The sequence below is a fragment of the Lacerta agilis genome, chromosome 2, assembly GCF_009819535.1.
Source record: "Lacerta agilis isolate rLacAgi1 chromosome 2, rLacAgi1.pri, whole genome shotgun sequence".
NCBI classification, from domain to species: domain Eukaryota; kingdom Metazoa; phylum Chordata; class Lepidosauria; order Squamata; family Lacertidae; genus Lacerta; species Lacerta agilis.
Genome location: NC_046313.1, coordinates 21696570 through 21719826, shown reverse-complemented (window position 1 = coordinate 21719826; position 23257 = coordinate 21696570). Strand labels below are relative to the sequence as shown.

Below are 23257 nucleotides of genomic sequence, written 5' to 3'. Positions count from 1 at the left end.
TCATGTAATTTTCCTTCAAAAGAGAACAGTCTGTAAATTTCAAATCCACTTTGCACAATTTTTCCCAATCCTCAAATTGTATGCTGTGTCCTATATCTTGCACCCATTTGATCATAACCAATTTAACCTCCTCATCTTTATTTTCCAATTCTAGCAGAATACTATATGCTTTTTTCAATAGCTTCACATCTTCTATAACCTCCTTTTGGAATCTGGAACTTGTGTAACTAAACCCTTTTTATCCTCCTTACAAATCTCATTTAATTGTCTGTAATGCAACCAACTCTGGACATGTTCTTTAATTTCATCATAATCTTTTAATTTCCATTTTCCTTCTTGGTCTCTCAGTAAGTCTCTGTATGTAGGCCACAAGTAAAAATAATCCTTACCTCTCTGAACAACTTCAACTATTAGAGAATTTAAATTGATTGCAAAGCTAAAAACTATTGTACCTGTATGTTTTAGTTTAACATATTCAAGACAGGCAGTGTTGTCTGTTCAGTCTACTCATCTTAAGGAAGATTCCCACTACTTTCAGATAATGGACACTTCAATCCTCACAAACATTCATTTGAAACTAAATGCTGATTTCAATGGATATTGCTGCTGAAACCTCACTGTTCCTGACTTTTAGCTTTATAATAGGTACTGTATATTCTGGCGTATAAGACTACTTTTAAATCCAGAAAAATCTTCTCAAAAGTCGGGGGTTGTCTTATACGCCGGGTGGAGAATCTGCGGTCGAGTATATCTCAAACTCTATATTTTAACTGGAAAAGTTGGGGGTCGTCTTATACGCCCAGTCGTCTTATACGCCGGAAAATACGGTAACTCCACAGAATTTAGACAATGAAAAGCTTAGGTTTACTTGATCCATCTATATTGTCTGAATCTTCTCTGATTAAAAAAAAAATTGTGTACATCACTCTATGCCAAAGAGCCATTGCTTGTTTTATAATTCCAGGTTTTCAAGGTATGTAAATGCTACACAACTGTCCTGCAGGTAGATAATGGTAAGACTGCCAATCAAAAGGGGGACAAGTATGATTCTCTGTTGTTAGTTCTTTGGACTCCAACGTAGCTGAAGTATTTTGAAATGTTTTATAGCTCAGAACAAAAAATTAAAGTAAGTAGCTAGGGGAAACCTTGCTCACAAAATGAACTCACTAAACTTTTAAGGACAAGTTGTTTAGTTTCTAACTAAAGAACTAAACAAATCATTCATTCATTCATTCACCATCTCATATTTTAGCAGCCGCCCACCACTGAAATAAGAGTGTTCACTTTAAGGTTACCTACACCCCAAAGGATTTTACTTCTGTAGAACTTCTAGGCATTTGGAAATCCAGTCATAGCTTTCTTTAAATGCTTCCAATGGTTTCTGCAAACTTGGCCTTGCTTCACTGCTAAGCCCTTCTAGTCCAGTAGCTTCTTCCTCCATCCACTTCTGCAGTGCCTAGGAGAAATCCAAACGCTAAATAAAAGTCTTATATAAAATGGTCATGAAAAATAAAATAAACAGTTAAGACAAGCCAATTGGTTTGGCATGGAGCCATGATTATGCACCAACAATGACTTCTTTTGTGCATTTTTTAGACCACAGCTTTCTCCAGGGCCTTTCAGTTTATTTGTGCCATTATTTGTTGAAGATAAGAAGACAAAGAGAAGCAAAGAAACAACCCGTAACAGAAGAAACACAAATAAATATTTATTCAGGCTGTGTGTGGCAGATCTGTGGATTTATCTCCTCATAAAGAAAATCGTGTGTTAAAATATAACCAGTTCTTAAGCAGTTCAGTGGCTTATTGACATTCACCTCTCAAAAATCTAGGGTAGTTCTGGGTTGAGGTCTGAGAATCCTCAACAATCTAATCTCACAATCTGTACAGGATTGTTTGTACAAGGAGGCAGCGTGGGATGGGGGGTCACAGAGGAGAAAGTGATAACTCGTCTCTTAAGTTATTTCATTTTCAACATTGTTATGCTGTCCCATAACAAAGTTCTCTGTGTGGCTTAAAATAAATAAGCAACAAATACTCTTGTATGTTAATTACAAAATGAGACGTAAAATCAAAAGCTACATTAATGCACCCCCCCCCCAAAAAAAAACACCCCATAAGTTGAGAGCAGCCTGCAGTAGTTCCTACACTGCTGGGCTGGGGTAACACTTACCCATGTTTAGTTTTAGGGTAAGAGGCAAAAAGGATGGATGTCTCCAACCTGAATGGCAATCTTTTTGTACCTTGTATCTTTCCAGAATGTTGAAGCCAAGGGCGGACTGTAGCTTGCGCAGACAAATGGGGCAAAGATGCAATGGGCGTCGGTCCGATTCCTCCAAATGGTTGGAGCCCTGCATGACACATTCTAACCACTGGCAGTGATGCAGTCCAAAGATGTGCCCAATCTCATGAGTCAGGGTCTGAAACGCAGGACCAAATGAAACAAGGAACAACTGGAGCGTGTGTTCTAAGAACCTGGCATTCCCCATGGCACTACATATGAGTAACTATACAACCTATAGAAGACATCTGAAGGCAGCCCTGTATAGGGAAGCTTTTTAATCTATGATGTTTCTATATATATTGGAAGCTGCCCAGAGTGGCTGGGGCAACCCAGTCAGATGGGAGAGGTACAACAAACAAACAAACAAATACTGTATTGTTAGCTCTTTTCCAAGACAAGGTATACACATAACGGTGATAAAATTCTTGCTCTTTTAGGGAACTTGAACTTGCTGTTACACAGAGCATTACGCAATAAACCCTCCCAAAACAAAACTTGATATTTTCACTTCCCCAAACAAAAACCATTTAACAACTAACTGTTTAGGTATTCTGCGCACAGTGGCTTCCACAGGAAAGGCTTGCTTATGCAGACCTCCAGCCACATCTGCTTCCCAGTTAAACCAAAACGGTTAACTGTGAGCTGACTATAGGTTCATCCGTGCTTCCACTTACCCCACAATTTCTAGGCACGGGTCCGAGCAGTTCTTCATTTGCCCCACCACTTTCCCCGAGAAAACCCACAGTTTACTGCTGAATCAGAACAAACACCAATCTGCAGGGGGTAAAACCCAACTGACATATGTTCCAATTCAGTGGTAAACAATGGGTTTTCCTGAGGGAAAGCAGGATTGGACCAGCCTCGTCTTAAAAGGGAGGTGAATTGAGCAGCCTATTCTGAGAGGTTTCACGTAGCCAAAGTAAAGCAGCACATCCAAGCAACATGAGCTTCCCAAACACCACACACAAGATGAAAATGTCGAACTCCTAATAAGACTAAATAAATAAATCATGTATTTTTCTGGAGGTCTGCTAAACATCCAGTTTGTTATTCTAGATCCAAATACTCCCTTGCTAGGGCTAGGCCATCAAGCTACAGTGATGTGACAAAACTGGGATTATATCATTTTGGTTTACTGCCCGCAACAAAGTATTGTGTGTTTTTGTGGTTGTATGTCTTTTAGAGACCTTTAAAAAAAGGAGTTTAGAAATGGCCTTAAAGAAGTAAAATTAATAAACAGTGTTAAGTCCACTTACTTTAACAGAATTAAAGTATTAAAGGAAATTAATCAAAGAATTAAAAGAAATGTGGCAACTAAAACACAGATTTGATTTAGATGTGGAAATGTAGTGCCAGGAATCTAAAGCACACCCACTTTGCAGGACCTCAGAAGCAGCTTGCTTGTGATCTCAGGGGTATAGTAGCCATCAAACACAGAATAGTCAGATGGAGGAAGCTTCTTTGTAGTCTTCAGTGTGCCTTTGTAGTTTGCACTGTAAAAGTCGCTGTCATACCTGGCAAAGCTGAAGATCCCCATTCCTCAACAATGCAAAGAGGAAATCAAATTAGACTCCCACGAAGGGCAGATGGCTGTGGTGACAGGGTAATAGCACCAAAATGCAGAATATACTACTGGAAAAGCAAGTACAATACTTCGAGAAAGTCAGAAATGAGGCTTCCTCCCCTCTTCCACCAAGAAGTGACATGGGGGAAACTTACCCATAGGCCCCTGTTGAGATCAGTCCAGCTACAAAAATGTTCTTCCTCAGACATGTGAGCTTCATAAGGTCCCAAGTGCTCCCTAGAACAGTGTTTTTCAACCTTTTTTGGGCAAAGGCACACTTGTTTCATGAAAAAAATCACGAGGCACACCACCATTAGAAAATGTTAAAAAAATTAACTCTGTGCCTATATTGACTATATATAAAGTAATTTTCCCACGGCACACCAGGCAACATCTCGCGGCACACTAGTGTGCCGCAGAACAGTGGTTGAAAAACACTGCCCTAGAACACCTGGGGCCAGCTGTGGCTTCACAGCAGTCATCTCTAAAAAGAATTCCAAGTTTGCTGTGGGAATGGAACATGTATGACTAAGGTCAGGCTGAGAAAGTATGGGTGGGGTTGGGAGTAGCCACAGAACTGCAGCCCCACTGCAGCACCCACCTTTAGCTGCAACTTGCTTCAAGCAAGTTGATGGCATTTTTATTTTATTTTTAATTTGAATCCTGCCCTTCCTCTAAGGAGCTCATTACTGTCCTGTAAGAGTTAAGGGAGTCAGGTGAAGAGGGGACAGGGCTCCTGCACTTTTAATAGTTTGTGTAGAGATGGGAGTTTTAGCAAGTGTACTTGCATTACTGAATTTCCTACTGAAATTGTCTCTTGTGTGTGACTAATAAAGGTGCAGGAGTCCAGCCCTCTTTTGAATCTGGCCACTCTCCTCTTACTTTAGAGAAAATGACTTGCTCAAAACTCGAGCCACTTCATCACACTCAAAGAAAATTTCTATTTTGCATAGATTTGTATGGCCCTCCTCTGAACTTGGTAAGTGCTGTCGTTTGTTAGCACACCTCAAGGTGGTGTGTTGCAAAGGTCAGTGTGTGTTATATGGCAAATTATCACCTTCACCACCAGACAAACATCAGTTTCAGGAAAGAAGTGGTAGTTTTCATCATGAAAATGATACAGGAGGAAATGGATATCCCTGACATCAGTCTATATCTGAATGCCCACCCCCCACCCCGCGTTGCTTTTTGCAAAAATGAGAAGAGACCCAATCTCACCTAGTTTTATCCTCATGGTCCAGAATGCCCTACTGTCCCTAGACAGCACAGGAGACGTCATTATAAAACTGTTTTGTATGTGCTATTGCCACCCCTTTGTGGTCAAGAGATGTACTGCAACCCTCTTGCAAACCCTCCCTCCCTCTGCACTGTTTATTGGACCTTTATTGAATCAAAAGAACCCAGCAGAACCTTTTCAAAAGAATATTCGTTTTCACAACACCAAGCTGGAAATTCTGCAGAAACATCTATCATCTCTGCTTTGAAATCCACTGTCATGATGGGGTAGGAAGGAAAACCCCAGTTGCTCTAGTGCAGCCACAAACCATGTTCTATCTCAGCAGAAACCTCACAACAATCTGCACGGCCATATTCATTGTAGATTCATACTAGCATGGGGCCTTAAAAGTTTCTGTTCAGCCTAATTATAGTTACTGCCAGTGCCTTATATGTGAAGAGGCTGGTTCTGCCATTCAAAGACTGGGAAGGTAGGGAACAGTGTACACCAGGAGTGGAGAAACTCAACCCCCAACAGCCCCAGCCAACAAGGTCAATGGTTAGGGATGATGGGTGGAGAGCCACAGGTTCCTGACCCCTCATCTACATAGTCAGAGCTATGCTGGATCTGCACAAAGGCTTCTAGGATCCTGTGTGAGTAAATAATGCCATTAATCTATGCCAGAAGCCTCTGTGCTGTGTGGAGGACATCCTTCATTCTCACAAGTTGAGCTCTGCTATCATGGCCATGCAGTCATGCATCACACCCTGTCCTCAAGTGGGATGCCTGCAGCTTCAGAGTTGGACTTCACCTTGCCAGAAGGAAAGATGCCAATCTGAATTCCATCTTTGGCAAAGTTTAACACTTACTACACAGGGTTGGCAGCGGAAGAAGACGCAGCACAGCTCCCTCAGAAGCAGCCTCAATTTTCAAAGCTTTCTTTCTTCCTCATCATGTGCACTGATAAATAAGAAATGCTTTTCCTTCAATGTATGTTGTATTTTTATATATACAGTAAATACATATACCAAAATAAAAAGTGCACTTCTGGAGCAGCCCCACTGCTCAAAAAAATAGTTGGCTTCTTGTATGCAATCTTACTGATGTTTTGTGCAAAGATAGAAGAAGCTCATTATCAAATTAAAGTCATATATAGTCTTGATGACTTAATAAAACAATAAACAATGTATATACCTTCAGTCAAGGAGGCTTGGCCAAAGACGAAATTCCAGGAGTCCTTTGGGTAAAGATCTATCATGGTCACTCCCACAATGCAAAAAGCATCCTTTGGCTTTTTTTTCTTTAGGTAACTCAAGAGGTGACCTGTATGAACAACAGATGTAGGTCTCTCTCAGCAGAAGCAAAAGGACAGGAGACTGTAAATGCTCTAACACAGTGATAGCATAACCCAGAATTCCAGACGGCTTTCGGAGCTATCTAGTTCTATTAAAATTAATGTGACATTTGCAATGATAATAAGTAGAGATATACAGGGGAAAAAAATTCTATGGGAGAGAGCAGGGCAAAGAGATTTCCCTCCTTCTGCCCTCCAGTATATCTCCTAGCTTTTGGAAGTTTGTTTCGGCTTGATGGAAGAGGGCCCAGGATCTGAAAGCTCTTGTGTCCCTGTGATGGCTTACAATCATAGGGCTGTAGAGTTGGGAAAGGACCCTGAGGATCATCTCGTCCAACCCCCTGCAATGCAGGGATAGGCAGCTGTCCCATATGGGGATGGAGCCTGCGACCTTGGTGTTATCAACACCACGCTCTAACCACTAAGCCTATCGCATTTAGAATGCTTCTGACCCAGGGGAGGCAAATTCTGCTCAGCCCTTTGTAAGTGCTGAAGTCCTCGTGCGAATTTGTCTTGGGTTCCAGCCCAAGCTCCATGAAACGTTCAGGGCTGAAGGGCAACAGGATGAGCCTGCCTCCTCCTTGGGCTTGTGCTGGGCTGGAGGGAAGCAAGAAGTGAGTGTCATGGTTTCCTTTCAGCCGCCCACTTCAAGCACCAGCCAGCTGAGAGCTTATGCCTACGCACTTGCTTTCCACTACAAAAGGCCTGTGCCTACACATTGCCATGTACAAACATTGCCCAGAGACTGCTTTTGGTGGAGGGGAGGGGAGGGGTATTCCCAAACCCACTGTTTTCCAGCAGCTTTAGAGGGTCTTTATGCTAAGCCATGCTATACTATACAAAAGGAATGTCAGATACCCATGTCCTTTACCTACCCCCGAGTTAAGCATTCTCCAGAGAGAAAAGCAGCAAAACCAATGAGTCTACCACTCGGTTTACCACTAAGCAAATGAAACTGCAGTTTTATACTCTCCCATTTTGTTTCCGCACAGGCCTCTATCTATAGCGCCAGGGGAAGGACACAGCCAGAATTTCCCTCCAGATATAAATAATTTTCGGTTGAAAAGCAATCTAGCTGTCATAACTCTTGCCTACTATCAAGAGTCTACACACCAGATTTTAAGACAGATATAGTTAGTGTGAATAAGATCACCCCGATACAGTCACTGTAACAATAAATAATGGTTTGTTGTTATGTGAATAAGCCTGGGAGAGTCACAGAACTGTGCACCCTTCTTCATTTCATCTCCTTATGTGGCATGGAGAAGATTGGGAAGTTTTTGCTTCTGCTTGTAATGAAGTAGAGTTTACTATTATGCCAGAACTGAGACAAACTGTGGTTTGCCTTAGCTATGGTTAACTGAAACAAGCATTCTGTGGACCAAGCTAGATGAGGTGCTGAGGGGCCTGCCATCTAATCTTCTACGCTTTATTTTTCAAGTTGAAAGCAGCCACAGCAAGATGGAGTGACACCTGGGGAGAGGGAATGTAATGCTTTCAACCTCCAGTGTTGCTTTCCTGCTTTAAGGCAGCAAAGCTATACAGCCAGTAAACTCAGTATGGCTTATTCTTGAGTATGCATGTATTGAATAGGACTGTAAATCACAAACACAACCTCGCAAAGCTGTTGTTTGTCCCACAGGTGACAAAACCATACAAAAACTGAACAGGAGCACTAGTACTGGGAGGAGCCATAACTCAGTGGAAAAGCACATGCAGAAGGTCCCTGGTTCAATCCCAGGCAACTTCAGTTAAAAGGATCACATAGCAAGACCCTGAAGAGCAGCTGCCAGTCAGTGTAGACAATAATGGGTTGGACAGAGAAATACTCTTGAATCTGAAGAAGCTTCCTAGGTTTTATATTTCTAAGCATTGCTCTTTGCAACTGGTGTGAACTGCCAGTCACCCTTCTTGCCTTCATGGTTAAGAACTGCACAGAAGAATGACAGGCTCACGCGGAAGAATCCCAAAGGCTCAATGCATGAAGCTGACATAAAATCCACGAGAGTTTGAAAACTTTTGGAGTACCTTTTCATTTGCTTTCTGATTACTGCCAGTCATTCAGGAGTAAGAATTCTCAATGTTCTTACTTGCTAAAAAGAGTGTCATAATGCTATTTTAACACAGCTGAGATTTATAAGCTAGCCCACACAACTGGCAAAATTGATTTGTGAGCCCATGCGCTAAACCCTGTCCCCAGAGCCTACCCCACCCCCAAGAGAAGAGACATGACAACAATGTATGGGTTTAAATTAGGCCACAACTTTATTTAATTTCAGGTGCAGGAACCTTGACTTAGGCCTTGGAAGGTATCCCTCTCATACCCGACAGGGGCCGAGGGTGCACAGGGTAATCAGGTGTTGTGGGAGGGGACTGAAAAGCGTGAACTTACCCAGCATGCCCTCCCACTTCACCTAGCCAGGAGTTTGACCCATGTGCTGCCGCTGTAGTGCCAGTGACTCCCGCAATCAACCCTTTAACGTGCCCTGGAAACGCCGCCACATGGGGGTGCATCAATATGCTGCCCCCCACTCACAGATAAGACTATAGAATAATGGCCAAGGCCTAAAACCACCAAAGTTGTGACAAAATGCTACTGGGAAGGTGAAAGCTAACAATGTAGGGAAATTCCTTCCTGGTTCTGAATACAGCAACCATCTTACAACCATAGATAGCAGTGCCCGCTGACAGCTGAGATTTATAAGCTAGCCCACAGAACTGGCAAAGTTTATTTAACGCCATGAGAAAGTCCCAATCCAAAAGTGTTCCATCTGTTCCTCATACCCAGTGCTTTTTTCGGGGGGGGGGGGTACGCAGGCGTATGCATACCCCTAAACATTTTGTGTATCTAAGTTTGGCCTCCTTGGGGGGGCAGTATTTCAATGAGTAGGAAAATGAGAGTATACCCCTAAACAATTTTTAAAGAAAAAAAGCACTGCTCATACCTGCGTGAATCTGCAGATTGTGTGTGTTTTCATTGATCCGAAAAGGGCAACCTGTGTGTGAAACTGGCACTGGTCCTAGGATTCTTACAATCAAACCGTAGTAAAAGGCTTCACAGTAATCCTTCAGCCATTTCATGTAGACATCTGTGCTAACTCTGGAATCTCCAAAAGAACCTACCAAAAAACAGTGAAGAAAAGCAGCATGTTATAGCTTCAGCTGTAGAGTTCCGCCCCCTCCCACCTCAAACTACATGAAGAGCTATTGTATACATAGTACTATTTTAAAATATGAGATATGGGTTTGCATTCAATATAGTGCTAAAGAAATCATTTCATCAGTGTAAACATTTCTGCTTGCAAAAGAACAATCTTCCCTCTCCTCTCTCCCCGATGTGCTGTCCTGGAAGTTCTCGCAACACTTTTGAGCAGATTGGGGGAGGGCACAGAGGGAGCGGGGGGGGGAGGGGAGGGGGAGCCATATTGTGCTAGCGAGAATCACTGTGCTGGCTTCAGCTACCACATTATTTTAGTTGAATACATCCCATGATTTGTAATATTTATCTTGTCTGGCTTTAGAATAAGACTCTGAGATGTGCAGCATTAGTCTTTTTAAAAAAATGAGGAACAAAGGCAGAGGGATAATGGTTTGCCAAAGACCATCTAATGCAGGAGTGGCCAACATGGTGCCCACTAGAGTTTGTTGGACTATGACTCCCATAAACCCAAGTAAGCCAGAGATAATGGAAGTTGTAGTCTAACATTTGGATGGCACCACGTTGGCTGTCTCTCATTTAATAAGTCATAGGGCAAAAGGTTCACAATGCAGAGAAATGTAGACGTACTTATTGAGCAGCCAGCCCCACTGAATTTATTAGACTTACTTCTGAGTAAACATGTACACAGTTTGGCTTTACTTTATCCGTTTATATCCCACTGGGCATGATATTTATCTCTAGCATATTTTCGTAGGGAGAGCCACATTGTCTTGGCTGCCATTCCAAATAGTAAGCCAGGGGTGGGGGGCTGAGATCAAAGTGAAAAGGGGTGTGTTGGCAAAACTATGCAGCACAGTCACAACTGGCTATCAAAGCCAGGAAACATTATCTGAGGGTCAAGTTTAGATTTTCCATTTTTAATGGCATACAAAAAGCAAAAACTCTACAAAGCCAAGCACTCAAAAAGTAGTGAAGGTTAAAATTATGGTTGCATATATGATGCAAACGAGAACACAGCAGACATGCTTAAATTCAGTTTATTGCAATGGGATATACCTGTACACTTAAGTCTATTGATATCAGTGGGACTTTTAAACAAAGTAAACAAAAGTTTGAACTACACTTATATAACTAGGACAAAAGTTCTTTTGCTCAGCAGTAGAATGCATACTCCTCTCTGAAATCTTGGAGAACTGCTACCACTCAGTGCAAACTAGAGGTGGGAAGACTTTAGGCTTGTGGCCCACCTTATTTTTTTCTAGAACATCAAGAACCAAAGCCATGTGCAAAATACATACCGGTACATTAGTTTGAATAAATGAGGGTGACTATAAGCATACTCTGAGTTTAGGAATTTGTTTTCAATTCTAGAACTCAATTTTGCTCAGTAATTTCACACAAATGCCCACTCCTGTTTAGCTTTCTTTATTTCAGCAGTCTTAGGTATAAGAAGCCGCTGTGTTGTTGCTACTGCTAGACAATTGAAAGTCAGAATCCCCGGCTAGGCATACCTTGCAAACCACCCAGAGATCTACCAACAGATCCTGATCTACTTTCTGCCCATTTCTGAGCGAGATGTTCCCCGGGACTCTATATAAAGCAGGTTTCTATGCTTCTCATGTTCCTCATCCTGATTTACCAATTCCTATGTGTCATGAAACACTTTCTAGACTTCAAAGGACTGGATATACAATAAGGTACATGGTGAGGCTTTACAGGTGTCCTGTGTCAACCAAGTGCATCCCAAAATATGAGTGATATCTGCTGCAATGTCCAGGGACTCTGTGGTAGATGGGCACAGACTGTTCAAAGTGAAAAGGCTTCCCTGAAGGTGGAAAGCTTGAAAAACACCAGCTTAATTAGTTCCTATTTAATGACGCATTAAAGAACCTGCCTAGCTTGGTTAGCATGCTTTATTGGTCATAAGGTTCTGTAGGCAGCATTACCAATGGGCTGAACATAAATCCGATTTTTCTGGGGAGTTGGTGTCTTTCTGCAAGGGTCATGATAAAACTGTGCAAAATCCTGGGTGGGTTCTGGGTGTGAGGAGATCCAATCCGACTCAGAATGCAGCGTGATGGGCTTGAAAAGAACACTGCCTGGCTGAAATGCTTCATTTAGCAAACTCTTCTCCTTAGGGTTAAACATCTCATAAAGTTTCGCAAGCTGTGTGTCCTTGGAAACCAGGGCTGCCTTCAGCACCTCCTCAGAATGTTTAATAACCTTCATCTAAAGAAAGAGAAAGACAGAAACTGTTACAACATCTGCATTTCACATGCACACATTTTTTTAAAAAATTTCAAACTGTTCCCTTTCTTCCATCACTCCTCACAAGCTCCTATTATTCCTTTGACGATTAGTAACAAACCACCCATTAGCCATATTTTGCAGCTTGCTGCTTACTCAGCAACCATCAAGTCCTACATATGCAACATTCAGCTTCCTCATTCCTGTCCTATTTCCATACCCAACCATCATTTCACAATCAGCTTCTGCTTTTGGACAAGACAAGCATGGGAAAGGCTTGCTACAAACTCAAGTCGTCAGCCTAGTTCCATATAATGTTCACTGGATCACTTCATCCCAGCTTTGACAAAAAAAAATCCAGCCACATTTACGTTAGTCCGAAACCCACATTGTACCAAGATCTAGGTTGTTCTTAAATCCAGTTACAATTAATGACGTCTATCCTAATGAAATCAAAGCAGTGGCTTAATAAACTTGTCATTCTGTCTTCAACCACAGCCTATTCTGAACATCTGAGAAACATTAAACAGCACAGGAAATCCATTCCATCATGAATGGCCTTTTAAAATCACATATTAATGATCAGCAGTGCCATCAGTACAGGATGTTGTGGTATGTTCTTATCTTCCTCTTCTGACATGCGTGTGTTTGGGGCAGGAGGAGGGGAGAGGTGGAGTTAGAGAAGAAGTCCCAGACCCTGAATCTTCCCTAATGAGAACAGCAAGACACACATGGCTTTGAGAACTATCAGAATGATTTACCAATTTGCTCATTTAGGTAGGCATTTCTGGCTCTGCGTTTTCAGACTATGCCCTATTCTACACCCTCCTACATTTCTCCAATGAAAACAGGAACGTCCTAAGGAAAAGTGGGACCTTCCGGGGTCAAATGAAAAACTGGGGGGTGGCTTCTGTAAATATGAGACTGTCCCTTTGGAAATGGGGACTCTTGGGAGGGCCTGAGCAGTTGGCACCCCTGACCCAGTACAATACACCACCCCACTACCCTGACTATGTCACCTCCATCCTTACTGAAACTCATGGGCGTAGCCAAGGGGAGCACCTGCCCCCCCCCAAATCAATCAAAATAAATACAAATCAATATATGAGGTTCTTGCCCCCCCACCAAAAGCCTGTCCCCCCCTTAACAAAAATCCTGTCTATGCCCATGCCAGAAGCCCCCCCCCCCCCTCAGGCGTAGTCCTCGGGGCCCTGTGCTTTGACACTCACACCCTGGCCCCTCTACCCTCACAGCGGAACCCCCGAAACAACGCGCCGCTTCCGCGGGCCGCCACGCCCAGGCGAGACCTACCTCCTTAGGCACGCCCCTCTCTCATAGCCTCGGCCCACACCGCCCGGCTCGGCCTGCTCCGGCCTTCCGCGTCTGCCGCGAAGCCCGGCTCGGTTCCAGCCGTTGCCAGGCGGCCTGACTCCGACTGAGAGGGCGGAGGCCGGGCTGGCTCGGGCCTTCTCCAGACGCGAGGTCTCTGCTCCCGGATTCTTAGCTCCGCCGGCCGTGAGGGAAGCATCAGGCCGGCTGGCCCGACCTTCCTGCCTCAGAATATGCAGGGCCTGCCTGGTCGACGGAAGAGATGCTGCCATCCCCGCTTCGGAATATATACCTATTTACGCCTACGCTAAGGCACATAGGAGCCAGCTCCTAGGGGCCGAGGTCCCCCCCCCCCACAAAAGAAATAAAATATTTGAGGGGTTTGCCCCCTCCCCTAAAAAAGTTTGATGGGCATTGCCATTCAAATGTTGTAGGTGCGCCCCATCATGCGATCGATTATGCAGGCTTACCTGGGCCTCCCCCCCCCCCCAAATCATAATATTTTATTCAAGTTGGCACCCCTGGGCACAATGCAGTCGCACGCAGGTGGTGAGTGTCTCTAAGCATGTGCCAAGTGCATTTCTCTCAACGCTGTTTAAGGGGGCTGCCGCCATGGGCGTATCCCGTGATTTATGTTGGGACATCCACCTGTCGTCATCCTCCTCTGTCTGGCTCTGTCTAGCAAGATTTGGAATGAAATGTCTCCACAACAGCTCTTTTAAATTACTTTCCTTTGACCCCAAGCGCTCAGGAAAATCTGTCCAAATCTTCAGTAGTTTGCAAACTAGGAAGTTAAATAAAAAAAATGCACCAGGGAGCACCTTTCATGAGGTTAACGAGTATATTTTGCAAAATTACAAAGAACATGCCTTTTCCCATATATATATATATATTTTTAAATCTATAAACTAAAACAAGCTTTCTTGGATTTGCCGAAATCCTTTTCAGCACTTCCTTCTCAAATTTCTCCTCCCCCCTTAGTTTTTCTGTGCACCCTCAGTAAGCATAGCGATTGAGATGCTCCCCTGTCATCTTCAACCTTAGGTAGGTCTTTATTTTGCAAGAATGACTGCTCTGTGGTACAAGTGACCACAATGAGTATTTTAATTTCAAATATTCTGATTATTTCAACTTTAAATTATTTTTATTTATTTGATTTAGGGGCAGCTTTACCCCCCCCCCAACTACTCCCATGACTCTTGCTGCCAACCTGGCCATAGGGCAACCAGGCAGGTTCCCATGCAGGATCTCTTGAAAATAAGCACTGGAATATACAGTATGACAAAGTAATATGTATATTGTGCAATGAGTCCAGCCCAGAACATGACATGAGGAGACGTGATGCCTTTAGTGTAAAACTAAGGTTTCGGACTGGTTTTCATTTTGAACAGGAGCCTTTTCTAACTTGATGCGAGTTTTAGGAGATTAGAATATCAAGTATAGATTTCCCCACTGCACCAGAGCCTCTGCACATGCAGAGATTTAGTTTTTAGATTCATCTATTATGTTACTTTTATTGCAGAACCAAACAATGACAAGTATCCCATTTTAATTAGTGTAGAATACAAACAATAGGGCAATGCTGGGGAAGGGTGTAAATGAAAAAATAGCTATTTCCTGTTGTCCCAAATGCAAAACTGTACGGAAGTTAAGAGTGTGTGTGAATGAATTGATGCTCTGGGTCTTGCCTTATTCAGGAAGAATGAAGTTACACTTTATCATCGGTAAAGAAAAAAGCTCTCTACCTTTCAATGTCATTTCACTTTATTATATATATTATATATATTCTTGTTGCATCCCAGCTTTGTTCTCCACTGTTGCAGTTCCCACATATATGAACCAATTCATCAAATTTGGGCTTTAGCTTTTCTTCTATTAAAAATAGAATTTCAGCAACATAGCCTAAATATGTATGATGGTACCACTGAAAAACAGCAGAAACAATTGTCAAAGCCAAGTTTAGCTTCTACAAAAGAAATTAGTTTGGTGTTAGCGTAATGTTCTGAATTAAGCATTCTTTTTTAAAAAAAGTTTGTGTAATGAATGAAAGAGAAACAATTGCAGAGACACACTTCTGTCCAGTCCAATTGTGCAAAGGGTTTTACCTAGGAGGTACAAGCTTTTGTACAAATGAACACAACTTCCTTATGTGATTTCCTGTAGCAGAATATACAAAATCCTAGTTTGGACACACCCCAACTGCAATACTGTGTCTCAAATTTCACCATAAGAGTGTGCAGTTTACACTATTGTCTAAATAGCATATTGTATTACAGGTGTGCCAATGTCAGTTTTTTTGGGCTAAGTAATTGGATTGCACTGGATCTATAGGATATTTTGTGTCAACTCTATTTTCAAACATTGCAATACAAAAGAGTATGCAACAGTACTCCATTTTTTCTTTTTTACAGAATTCTCTAAAACTTTATAGTAAACTCAAATTTAATGTAAATTAAGTAGCCATAGTTTTGAGAATATTTTTAAGTTTTTAGGTTCTACTGCTACAGTATTAGGAAATCAGAACAATGTTTATTTCTAACAGCAGTACTGCATAGTTTTTTTTAATGCGATACTTTGATACAATTGAATCAAATATTTGATGTGCTCAGAAAACGTGTTCTGTATTGTAGAGAAGCCTTTCTTTTTTAAAAAAAAATATTTCCTGTGAAACATACTCAGAGAGGGGAAGATTTTATCACAGTAACATTTCACTTTTAAGTAAAGAAATAAAATGAATAAATGTGCCTTTGCCTTTTTGCACATTTTAGATACATTTAGTTTCTGGAATTCCTGGAGATAAAAGAATGAACTGTACCAACAAAGTCTTGAATGCATACATCAGAAAAAATAGTGAAGTAGAATGTGTTCAGGGAACAAGGAAACAGAAAACAGGGGTAATAATGTTCTTTTTTTTTAGTAGAGGGGAGAATCAAAATTAAATATCAAGCCTTCTTATTTTTAAAGTTTAAGTGAGCAGACTTGCTTGATACTGGCATATAGAAAGAAAAGCAAGCAACACCATCTGAAAAGCACTGCCTAAGACCCTTTTAGTTTTGTAAAGTTTATATTTACTGGTGTTTCTTCTGCCTCTTAACTAGGTTGGAGCTGCTTTTGGACGAAGAGCTAAAAGGCTTCCAAATCTGTCCCTGTGCTCCAGTAGATAGAACAAAAGCAACAGGTTTATACAAATCAATTTAGCTCAGTATTTTCTAATGATAAGCAGCACCTCCCCAGGATTTCAGACAAGTCTTTCCCAGCCCCACCTGGAGATGTCAGGAATAGGTGCTCTGCAACTGAACCACAGCCCTTCTGTGATGTCAAGGCACCCCTCAAGGTGTTTCATGACCCTGATAGGCAATGTATCCCGTTAAGTTTTGCATCACCAGAACAGGGATCAATGCGATTGTAAATGATTTTGCCATCTTTATAAATCTGCCCAACCTTCAGAGCAGCATGACACATGATACAGGAATATCACCTCAATACCTATTCCACTGACAAAGGCGCTGCTGCATCAGAGCCTTAGTATCAGTGGAGGCACACTCATTGGATGCAGCCAAAATGTCTCAATTGCTTTAGCCTAGGGTAGCTGGAAAACTAACGTGCTCTTCTGCAATTGCTAATGAGGTTGTGTCTGGGTAAAAAAGGACTCCTGTGGTTGGAGGATGTATTCTAAATACCAGTTGCTGGAAACTACAGGCAGGGTGGGTGCTCTTGCACTCAGTTCCTGCTTCCAAGTTTCCCACAGGAATCTGGTTGGCCACTGTGAGAACAAGATGCTGGACTAGATGGGCCACTGGCCTGATCCAGTAGGCTTTTCTTGCGACTGCACACAAGGAAAAAGGGACACTTCTTTCCTTCCTTTTGCCTCTGCTACCCAGATTTGAATTCTGAATGATTTGGATGGTTGTGTTAATTCCACACTATTGCATGTCCAAAACACTACACGGATCATTTATTTTCTAGATTAGCAAATGCTTAAATGCCATATTGGACTATGTATAGAAGAGGTATGAATTAAAACACACACACATATATATTGACAGAAAAGTTGAAGCTTCATTTCAGCTCTGATAATCTTGACCGGAATTAGGAATGCACTACCACAATGAGGCCACTCAATAAGTGTTTAGCAAAACGTCACAAAAGGGTTGCTCTTCCACTTTTTTCTGCTCATTGTGCAACCTAAAAACTACTTTCAGAGGAAGGCAGGCTTGAGAAATTTCAATCAACACGTGGAGGGCTTCTTGGGGAAAAGAACAAACTTCAAATCAAGTCACGTGGATGTATCCCGTAAATAGAGACCATAAAGCTCTTTCCTAACACTGACCTATTGGTTTCTAAGTAGCTAAGTCATTGGTCTGCTAAGTCAACATGCTAATACTATTGTGCAGACTGCCATCTGAAAGTTTTCCTTTTATAGGCAAGGATCAAGCAGTGCTTCTAAATACTTGTTTGTTTTGGGCAACATGACACCAGCACATGTTTGAGAATAACTACTACATGCTGCAATCCTATGTAGAATAAAACTTAAATAGGAATTACTTGCAAGTTATCAAGGTTAGGACTGTACTACTAGTGACATAATGTGAAATGTGAAATAATGGAGTTAGTAGTCATGCCTACAAAGTGTCTTGGACTGCTGAATATAAAACCTAGGACTAATACAATCAGAATTCTTTTCAGCATTCCACCATTGGTAAGCCCTCACTTCACCCCCTATGCTTCTACTCTTCCCACTATTCTCCTCCTCTTCCAAAGAAATTCCAAATTACGTCAAAATTCTGTATTTCAACATGGGACCTTCCAACCCTTGATATTTTTGTTTCTCTTCTTTGAATTCTTTTTTCAGAATTGTATAGAATAAGGTTCAATGTTTAGTAAACTTTTCGCTTAACTTTTACACACTTGGGTGTGTCAAAACTCTAGAATGGCACTTATTTTTCCAATGTCAAGAATGCACAGAGATTTGCTTACTTTGCAGCTAGAGAAGACAACGCAGACCCACAAAATACAATTAAGTTCCACATACACGTAGAATTTTAAATGTTTCAAAGGCAGACAGTTGTCAAAATCTGGCTGCATCGCCAGCAAGTTATAAAACCTCAATCTAATATACACAAAGATACAAACTCCATATGCACAGTGAGGATGTATATTGTTTATTTACCGTCAGTAATTTACATAAGGCAAATATTAATAGTTGGAACACCTGCAATGTATGTACAGAGAGCAACGTACATCTAAAAGAGGCTTTTGTCTATTAGTAACCGAACCATTTTAAAATTATGCCTATAAGACCTTCTTTAGAAATAATTTATTGCTGATGCTGAACTAAGGCAAGAGGGATTTTTTTTTACAAAGTAGCAGATTCTCTTAGTCCCTGGAAAGTTACAAAAGTTACACATATAAAAAAAATGTAAAGCCACAAACACCCCACATTTATACAAAGCTAATACAAATCCTGGTTTCATTAGATAAATATTATGTGAGGTTGTTACCAAATATATTTTTAGAGAAAAGGTTTCTAGAATGTAAGCTCTCAATGCTCTTGAAGAATGGGAAAGCAGTTTTAAATAAGTGGCAATTATTTGCTTTCAAGTAAAAGATAAAAGAAAACTGCAAATGGCAGTATTACAATGCTGTGTCATCTTTACAAGTCTGGTCTTAGGGATGTCTTTGTTTTGGTACCAGAAAAAGGCCTATTAAAAAAAGCTGGTCTTTGTGCAGTTGACTCTAGCACAAAGAAAATCTAATCAGGGGCTCAAGCAAGAATTTGCTGCCAATGAATTGGATGTGGACTTAGTCATGCTTAGAACAGATCCACTGAAATCATTATGGGAAGAGTCCCATAATTTTCCAACTATGACCAAGTCTGGATTCAACCTAGGCTTCTTCTTAAGATAAGTTTCCAAATAATCTTACATGAAAATAACATTTGGTTTAAGTGAAAAGCATCTTGAGAGTGTGAAACTATCACCTTGTCTTCAAAGGCTGTTTTCAAAGTCTCCCCCTAGTTTTTGGGTTCTTCAAACTGCTCTCCCACACCGCATTGAACTTTTCAAGAAGCCCGAGAGTGGGGCAGCAGCAGTCTCATCTTGCACTTCAGTGAGAAAAGAGGGTTTTTTAAGCTTTGAAAAATGGCTGTTTATACTGTGCTACTACAAAGTAAGGCATGAGGCTAAAGCTAAGACCGGTTTTTTGTTGTTTAAAAAGATCAGTTGCCTTAATTTTTCTACTGAAATTTAAAAATAATTTTGACATTAAATGTTTAATTTCAGACTTTAAAACGCTGGATTTTGTTAGTCTAAAATATTATACGCAAGATCACTCCATGTTTATTCCACGGAGGTTAGAAGGAAAACAAATTACTTAAATACAAATCCCGGAATTTGCAGAACACATTTATTGGAAGCATTTTGTTAAGCAACACTTGAGGAAAAAGTGTTCTTACAAACCAGCCCTGTATTTGAAAGCTACATCTGAGAATGTAAGGTTCTACCAAACTAGACATGACACATAGTTGTGTGTATCTTTCCCATGACTTTTTTTGAAGTTGCCATGAAGGTTAAGCAGATGAATAGCCAAGGGCTGCTTCACTCTTTCCCCTCTAGCTAAATTTTCCTATCAAAATTACACCCCCACCACCAAGCTGTGGAGGAAAAGCAGCTGTGTATGTGTGAGACTGAGTGGGAAAGCTGCCAGCGGGGGGGGGGGGGGAGACCACCCCTCTCCTCCCCAGTTCCCTTAATTAAATTTGCAGCCCCACCCCAAAATGTCTCCTTTTGGTTAAAAAAGCCAAATACTCCAAATCTCTCCACTTCTAGCAATTTTTCTGGAGTACAATGGAAAATCTGTGCATGACACACTTTAAAAACTATACCCATTAGCAGTATTATAAAACTGAGTCAATGAAACCAATTTGTTCCTGTTTGCTTGTAGTTCCACATAAATCATGATTTGTTAACACATTTAAAAGCAAATACTGCCCTTAACTATATATTACTTAGAAGACTAGCAAAAAGCACTTTGCATACCGATTTTGATTGACTCCTGAAAGAATACAGGAGTGGGAGAAATATTATCCCCAGAACACCTACACCTATACCAGGCATAGGCAACCTTCGGCTCTCCAGATGTTTTGGCCTACAACTCCCATGATCCCTAGCTAACAGGACCAGTGGTCAGGGATGATGGGAATTGTAGTCCGAAACATCTGGAGAGCCGAAGGTTGCTGACCCCTGACCTATACTGTTACACTTCAGAATATCTGAGTGGGTGGTTTCATTTTTATTTTTAGTATTTTCTAGCAAATATGCAACATCTCTGTGCAGTAGCTACCGGTAAGTTTAACCTGGCAATGGAGTCCCCACCCCACCCCACAAAAGGCCACGATCTGAAACATTGGCATTTGTGTTAAGGCCACCGCAAGGAAAAGCAATTAAGAGGCACTTTAGGTTAAAGGATTCTGCATCACTTAACAGTGTTTTCTGATGCTGTAATAGGCTCACTATTCCACACTGAGCCTGTTCTAGTAAAGCACTTAATTGGCACGAGCTCTCAAGTTACCTGGATCTAGACAGCAAAACTAAATTGGTTTCAAACCTATGGATTTTGCTGACTGACTTCCTTCCACAAAGATTATGGAATTGCAGTAGCAATGCATCAAATTTGGCCTGTGTAACAAAAAAGGGGGAACTGTGCTGCTAATCTCTGATCATGTTAACCATTAAAACTTTTATGAGAGTAAAGTGTTAGAACAGGCATAAGTATCCATTGCTTTTGTAGATGTTCCCTTTAAAGCATAGCATAGTAAGACCTGCAATAAAGTTTACAGTTAACTTGGAAATCCAGAGTAACTAGTATAATATGGGCTTTTAAACCAACACCTGAGAAATCAAAAGCGTCACTAGCCTCCTCAGAATTGAGATGAAAAAGGCAGTTATGGTAGTTCCACAAAACTTGTGTTTTAGTGAATGGGGTGCTTACAAGGCTGAGTTATTGAGGTGTGCAGCAACTGAGGCGGAAAGTGGAGGCCCTTTAAAATTTCACTGTCTTGCAATATGGCATTTCAAGGTTATAATTCAGTTCCCTTATAATTTTTGATAATCACTTTCTGCCTTTTTGGTCAGCAATATAATATTGAGTCCTGTATATTAATACAGTTATGTGCATTCTCAGTATTGTCAACCCTATAGATGCACCTGACATCTATAAACACTGCTGCTGCTGCTTAACAGAAACAAATCTCTTGCTTGGTTTCCTCCATCATCCAAACCATAATGTATGAGCTAACTGAAGAACAACAAAAATCCTCAAGGAACATTCTTAAAACAGTTAATTCACAGCAACTGGCAGACATCTAAAGCTGCAAACAGCTGTACGATTTAAACTAGTTAGTTCCAAACTTAAAGCATAGATTTTTTTGTCAAACCACATGATCTAAAAATGACCAATTAAGATGAGAAGTCCCTTTGCATGATTGTTTCTGATTAAAATATTCACTGGTAGTGGACCTCCTTTCTGGTACCATTTGGTGAACATCCTATATTGGCATGGAAGCAAAAATACATTTGTAAACTTCAAAGACAGCTTAATTATTTGACAGGGTGGAGCTATTTGCCACAAAGAACTGACGGTGGTGGTTGGCCAAGCTTGGAGAGCAGTCCAGAGTTATACAAATCTCTTCTATAGCCCTTTCACATGCCAAACTGCTTTTTAAACTTATCAAGTTTCCGAAGTAAATTCTTTAAACTGCATGTCTACAAGTTACTTGTTATTGGAGTACAGGCTTCGTCAGGCTGAAAAAAGGGAAGAGGTTAAAACATGTGAGTTAGCTTTAAAAAAGTTGAGGTCTGTTAAGAAATGAAAACTCTTTCAAGACAGAGATATAGCAGAAAAGATTTAAGCCTGAATTTTGAGAGAAGTTGGCAATTAACTGGAACAGCAGCAGCTTTACCCACACATCATGAGGTCGGACAAGACCTTTTTCCAACTCCTGCTGTAAACTATTAACACAAATCAAAGTTTTTCGTTGTTGTTGCTGCGCATCACTGTAGCATGAGCTGCTTGAGGTTGTCATGAAGGATGGTATCCTTTACATCACGGAATACCAGGCGGATATTTTCTGTATTAATAGCAGTGGTGAAGTGGTTGTACAAGGGCTTCTGCTGCTGCTGGTCCCGGCGTTTCGTGCGAAAACAATCCACCAGGAATTTTTGGACGTCTGTTAAGTTGTGGGGATCCCCTTCAAACTCTGGGAAATAGTCTTTGATGCTCACTTTTTGCACTTTTTCCTCAAGTAAGTCTGTCTTGTTTAGGAAGAGGATTATGGAGACATTGCTGAAAACCCGGTTGTTGACTATAGTTTCAAAAATGTTCAAAGATTCTGTAAGGCGATTTGTTAGTCGATCCTCCATAAGTACCTGGTCGAATTCACTCGATGAAACCAGGAACAATATAGAAGTGACGCTGTCAAAGCATTCAAACCAACGTTTCCGCTCTGACCTTTGGCCACCTACATCAACCATCTTGAAGGGAACATTTTTAATTTCAAAATCATACTCATGAATCCCTTTTGTAGGTTTTCGTGCCAATAGAATATCTTGCTGGGAGGGAAGATAGTCCTAAGAAACAAAAAAACGCCAAAGTTAATTAAGGTATTGTGAATGGTACTGAACATTAAAATGAGCTGCCCTGGAATGTTTGAAATAGAAAAGATTTTATCATCCTTCGTTATCTGAATGTTGTTGTTTTTTAAAAACTTACTAGTTGCGTGTACAATACAGTGCCAAAAGTATAATGATACCATTCTAAGTTTATCTCATTTAATTGATTAAAAAGTTTTCAGTGACAAATGTATGGTTTCAGAAAGCAGAAAGAGAAACTACTGGGGGCAGGGAGAGAAGAGAACTATTTGCCTATGACTGTTTTATTCAGGAAAGCACTTACCTAATTTCTAACACTCTGTAAAATTTAGCTATATTATTAAGTAACTAATAGTGTGCCTTAACATTAAGTAAAGCCCCCAAAACTTAAAACCATAGAATTTAAAGTTGGAAGGGACTCTCATGGTCATCTACTTCAACCCCCTGCAATGCACTT

The 23257-nt window shown here is 41.1% G+C and overlaps 2 protein-coding genes across 3 annotated transcripts in view; both read right to left on the bottom strand.

The window, feature by feature from the left end:
- Nucleotides 1–1172: 1172 nt before the first annotated feature.
- On the bottom strand, nucleotides 1173–13228 carry AMZ2 (archaelysin family metallopeptidase 2). Of its 2 annotated transcripts, XM_033138899.1 has the most exons (7): nucleotides 13136–13228; nucleotides 11524–11806; nucleotides 9363–9536; nucleotides 6258–6386; nucleotides 3659–3822; nucleotides 2243–2419; nucleotides 1173–1456 (listed from the first exon to the last, which is right to left on the bottom strand). In XM_033138899.1, the coding sequence occupies exons 2-7, from the start codon at nucleotides 11804–11806 to the stop codon at nucleotides 1313–1315; spliced, it is 1071 nt and encodes a 356-aa protein (XP_032994790.1). In that variant the 5' UTR covers nucleotides 13136–13228; the 3' UTR covers nucleotides 1173–1312. The 2 variants fall into 2 exon arrangements, with proteins under 2 accessions (XP_032994790.1, XP_032994791.1); XM_033138900.1 differs by lacking the exon at nucleotides 6258–6386.
- Nucleotides 13229–19706: 6478 nt separating this feature from the next.
- Nucleotides 19707–23257, bottom strand: part of GNA13 (G protein subunit alpha 13) — a 30376-nt gene continuing 26825 nt past the window's right edge. The window contains exons 4-5 of the mRNA XM_033138898.1: nucleotides 20400–22779; nucleotides 19707–20255 (exon numbers count right to left, since the gene is read on the bottom strand). Coding sequence (XP_032994789.1) covers nucleotides 22204–22779 — 576 coding nt within the window. The 3' untranslated portion in view covers nucleotides 19707–20255; nucleotides 20400–22203. The remainder of the gene's footprint in view (nucleotides 20256–20399; nucleotides 22780–23257) is intronic.